The sequence below is a fragment of the Lottia gigantea genome, assembly GCF_000327385.1.
Source record: "Lottia gigantea unplaced genomic scaffold LOTGIsca_214, whole genome shotgun sequence".
Lineage (NCBI taxonomy): Eukaryota > Metazoa > Mollusca > Gastropoda > Lottiidae > Lottia > Lottia gigantea.
This window is the reverse complement of record NW_008708498.1, coordinates 215,632-221,587: the sequence shown is the minus strand read 5'-3', so window position 1 is coordinate 221,587 and position 5,956 is coordinate 215,632. Positions and strand designations below refer to the sequence as shown.

Here is a 5,956-nt window from a genome sequence, read left to right as displayed (position 1 = left end):
TCTGTTTAACTTTAGACAGAACATGATGTCTGTTTAAACTTTAGACTAGAACATGATGTCTGTTTAAACTTTAGACTAGAACATGATGTCTGTTTAAACTTTAGACTAGAACATGATGTCTGTTTAAACTTTAGACTAGAGCATGATGTCTGTTTAAACTTTAGACTAGAACATGATGTCTGTTTAAACTTTAGACTAGAACATGATGTCTGTTTAAACTTTAGACTAGAACATGATGTCTGTTTAAACTTTAGACTAGAACATGATGTCTGTTTAAACTTTAGACTAGAGCATGATGTCTGTTTAAACTTTAGACTAGAGCATGATGTCTGTTTAAACTTTAGATTAGAGCATGATGTCTGTTTAAACTTTAGATTAGAGCATGATGTCTGTTTAAACTTTAGACTAGAACATGATGTCTGTTTAAACTTTAGACTAGAACATGATGTCTGTTTAAACTTTAGACTAGAACATGATGTCTGTTTAAGCTTTAGATTAGAGCATGATGTCTGTTTAAACTTTAGACTAGAGCATGATGTCTGTTTAAACTTTAGACTAGATGTCTGTTTAAACTTTAGACTAGAGCATGATGTCTGTTTAAACTTTAGACTAGAGCATGATGTCTGTTTAAACTTTAGACTAGAACATGATGTCTGTTTAAACTTTAGACTAGAACATGATGTCTGTTTAAACTTTAGACTAGAGCATGATGTCTGTTTAAACTTTAAACTAGAACATGATGTCTGTTTAAACTTTAGACTAGAACATGATGTCTGTTTAAACTTTAGACTAGAACATGATGTCTGTTTAAACTTTAGACTAGAACATGATGTCTGTTTAAACTTTAGACTAGAGCATGATGTCATGATGTTCTTTTTTCAGTAAAAATCTCACCTTTAACTTGGGCAATGACCGGAACAGACATTTCCTACAATATAAAAGTTAAAATATAATTAGATGACTGGATTAATAAATAAATCAAGTATTAACAATCAGAACCAAGAAACCCCCACTGGCGCCGCGTCTCCTTTACCCCCACTGGCGCCGCGTCTTACCCCAACTGGCGCCACGTCTCCTTTACCCCCACTGCCACCGCGTCTCCTGTACCCACACTGGCGCCAACCCCTATACCTCCACTGGCGCCCAGCCTTTAACCCCCACTGGCACCGCGTCTCCTTTACCCCCTGCCACCAATACAGTTGACTAACCTGTAATAAAGTCATGACATGTGTACAGCGTCTAAAAACTTCTTCATGGTGATGTCTACCATCTTCTTTCCTCTAAAATACCAAATAAAACAATTACACAAGATAGATTTTATAAACCCTAAACTTCAATAATGCTAATATTATCATTAAGATAAATTTTTAGTTATCTTTTTTAAGAGTGTTCAGATGAACAGTTGATTGCTAACTAGTTTCCTGTTTTCCGCAGAGCTGTCATTATTTATAGAGCGTTCAGATGAACAGTTGATTGCTAACTAGTTTCCTGTTTTCCGGAGAGCTGTCATTATTTATAGAGCGTTCAGATGAACAGTTGATTGCTAACTAGTTTCCTGTTTTCCGGAGAGCTGTCATTATTTATACAGCGTTCAGATGAACAGTTGATTGCTAACTAGTTTCCTGTTTTCCGGAGAGCTGTCATTATTTATACAGCGTTCAGATGAACAGCTGTCAAACGACTAAAGCTAAGGCAGGTTAAAGGGATATTCCGCTTTTTGTAAAAGTTTTCAATTATCAAAAACATCCTAAATTATACCTGAAAATATTTCTAAAATATGTTATTTATATCTATATATTTACTTGATCAAACTGAATGTGTTTTAAAAGGGTTAATTAAAAACTGAGAGTACTAATTATTAATTAGGAAGTTTGAACTAGTTTTGGTGTTTGGATTTATAATGACTTGATATTATTAGTTAAAATCTTTAGAATACGTAGGAGACATATTTTTCTACAATTAAGAGTTTTTTTCATCCAATTTTGAGCTGGCTTTATTTTTATGTCCGTATAAACGCTCACCAGTAAACCAGACTCGAAGTACGGTTGATAGTTAAGCTGGCTTAACTTTAGGCGTCTGAACGCTCTATTACCCTTCACTATTTTACAGGGAGTCATAATAACTTGAGTTCAAGATTAATCAGTCTGCAGATTTTTCCCTTAACACTCCTAGCCAAATATAGCCAATCCCTAACCCAATCTATAAATAAACATACCAATTCTGTTAAATCATGTCCTGCTGAAAATACTGGACCTGTAGCTGATAAAATAACAACTCGTAGACTTTTATTATCTTTACTTAAATCTTGCCACAGTTGATTCAACATTTCTAACGACAGGGCATTCCTATAATATATAACATTATAACATTACTATAGACAGGACATTACTATAATATATAACATTGTAACATTACTAAAGACAGTACATTACTATAATATATAACATTGTAACAATACTAAAGACAGGACATTACTATAATATATAACATTGTATCAATACTAAAGACAGGACATTACTATAATATATAACATTGTAACAATACTAAAGACAGGACATTACTATAATATATAACATTGTAACAATACTATAGACAGGACATTACTATAATATATAACATTATAACAATACTAAAGACAGGACATTACTATAATATATAACATTGTAACAATACTAAAGACAGGACATTACTATAATATATAACATTGTAACAATACTAAAGACAGGACATTACTATAATATATAACATTATAACAATACTAAAGACAGTGCATTCCTATAATATATAACATTATAACATTACTATAGACAGGACATTACTATAATATATAACATTGTAACAATACTAAAGACAGTACATTACTATAATATATAACATTGTATCAATACTAAAGACAGGACATTACTATAATATATAACATTATAACAATACTATAGACAGGACATTACTATAATATATAACATTGTAACCCTACTAAAGACAGGACATTACTATAATATATAACATTATAACAATACTAAAGACAGGACATTACTATAATATATAACATTGTAACAATACTATAGACAGGACATTACTATAATATATAACATTATAACAATACTAAAGACAGGACATTACTATAATATATCACATTGTAACAATACTATAGACAGGACATTACTATAATATATAACATTGTAACCCTACTAAAGACAGGACATTACTATAATATATAACATTATAACAATACTAAAGACAGGACATTACTATAATATATAACATTGTAACAATACTATAGACAGGACATTACTATAATATATAACATTATAACAATACTAAAGACAGGACATTACTATAATATATCACATTGTAACAATACTATAGACAGGACATTACTATAATATATAACATTGTATCAATACTATAGACAGGACATTACTATAATATATCACATTGTAACAATACTATAGACAGGACATTACTATAATATATCACATTGTAACAATACTATAGACAGGACATTACTATAATATATAACATTGTATCAATACTAAAGACAGTACATTACTATAATATATAACATTGTAACAACACTACAGACGGGACATTACTATGATATATAACATTATAACAATACTAAAGACAGTACATTACTATAATATATAACATTGTAACAATACTAAAGACAGTACATTACTATAATATATAACATTGTAACAATACTATAGACAGGACATTCCTATAATATATAACATTGTAACAATACTAAAGACAGTACATTACTATAATATATAACATTGTAACAATACTATAGACAGGACATTCCTATAATATATAACATTGTAACAATACTAAAGACAGGACATTACTATAATATATAACATTGTAACCCTACTAAAGACAGGACATTACTATAATATATAACATTATAACAATACTAAAGACAGGACATTACTATAATATATAACATTGTATCAATACTAAAGACAGGACATTACTATGATATATAACATGGTAACAACACTAAAGACAGGACATTACTATGATATATAACATTGTATCAACACTAAAGACAGGACATTACTATAATATATAACATTGTAACAACACTAAAGACAGTACATTACTATAATATATAACATTGTATCAATACTAAAGACAGGACATTACTATAATATATAACATTGTATCAATACTAAGGACAGGACATTCCTATAATATATAACATTGTAACAATACTAAAGACAGGACATTACTATAATATATAACATTGTAACAATACTAAAGACAGTACATTACTATAATATATAACATTGTATCAATACTAAAGACAGGACATTACTATAATATATAACATTGTAACAATACTAAAGACAGTACATTACTATAATATATAACATTATAACATTACTATAGACAGGACATTACTATAATATATAACATTATAACAATACTAAAGACAGGACATTACTATAATATATAACATTGTATCAATACTAAAGACAGGACATTCCTATAATATATAACATTATAACAATACTAAAGACAGGACATTACTATAATATATAACATTGTAACAACACTAAAGACAGGACATTACTATAATATATAACATTGTAACAATACTAAAGACAGGACATTACTATAATATATAACATTGTAACAATACTAAAGACAGGACATTACTATAATATATAACATTATAACAATACTAAAGACAGTACATTACTATAATATATAACATTGTAACAATACTAAAGACAGTACATTACTATAATATATAACATTGTAACAACACTAAAGACAGGGCATTCCTATAATATATAACATTGTAACAATACTAAAGACAGGACATTACTATAATATATAACATTGTATCAATACTAAAGACAGGGCATTCATATAATATATAACATTGTATCAATACTAAAGACAGGGCATTCCTATAATATATAACATTGTAACAATACTAAAGACAGTACATTACTATAATATATAACATTGTAACATTACTAAAGACAGTACATTACTATAATATATAACATTGTATCAATACTAAAGACAGGACATTACTATAATATATAACATTGTAACAATACTAAAGACAGTACATTACTATAATATATAACATTGTAACATTACTAAAGACAGGACATTACTATAATATATAACATTGTAACAACACTAAAGACAGGACATTACTATAATATATAACATTGTAACAATACTATAGACAGGACATTACTATAATATATAACATTGTATCAATACTAAAGACAGGACATTCCTATAATATATAACATTGTAACAATACTAAAGACAGGACATTACTATAATATATAACATGATAACAATACTATAGACAGTACATTACTATAATATATAACATTATAACAATACTAAAGACAGGACATTACTATAATATATAACATTGTAACAATACTAAAGACAGGACATTACTATAATATATAACATGGTAACAATACTATAGACAGTACATTACTATAATATGTAACATTGTAACATTACTAAAGGTGGGGCATTCCTGAAATATACATTGTAACATTACTAAAGATTTTTACCTTTTCTTTGGATTATTGAGACAAATCGTACGAATTCCATCCTTTTCACTCACTAATGTCAATGGTTCACTTTTGGCATCAATGCTGTAATTCTGATGACCTGCCAATGTTCTGGTAACCTGTAAGATATAAAAATAGCAATGGCCATTGTTATACACCTACAATTGTAATGGCAGCCAAGTCATCCGGGCGGTTGACAAGAGCTATCAGTAAATAAACTATTTCTAGAGTAATATTTTCATACAGTCAAGTAACCTAATTTCGTGCTAACCTATTTTTCGTGCATTTCCGCAAAGGATTAATAATCTACATGTGCGACCTCACGTGACCTCAGCATTTACTTGTTTTGATAAACATGGGTTATCAGCTAGTAGAATGAATCCAGTAGTTTC

At 28.7% G+C, this 5,956-nt stretch overlaps 1 protein-coding gene across 1 annotated transcript in view; it reads right to left on the bottom strand.

Moving 5' to 3' along the window:
* Window positions 1-892: 892 nt before the first annotated feature.
* The window catches only part of LOTGIDRAFT_239252 (hypothetical protein), a gene marked incomplete at both ends in the record, with an annotated part of 11,478 nt that continues 6,414 nt past the window's right edge, over window positions 893-5,956 (bottom strand). Inside the window, 4 exons of the mRNA XM_009054383.1 lie at window positions 893-928; window positions 1,209-1,280; window positions 2,216-2,345; window positions 5,565-5,683. Coding sequence (XP_009052631.1) covers window positions 893-928; window positions 1,209-1,280; window positions 2,216-2,345; window positions 5,565-5,683 — 357 coding nt within the window. The remainder of the gene's footprint in view (window positions 929-1,208; window positions 1,281-2,215; window positions 2,346-5,564; window positions 5,684-5,956) is intronic.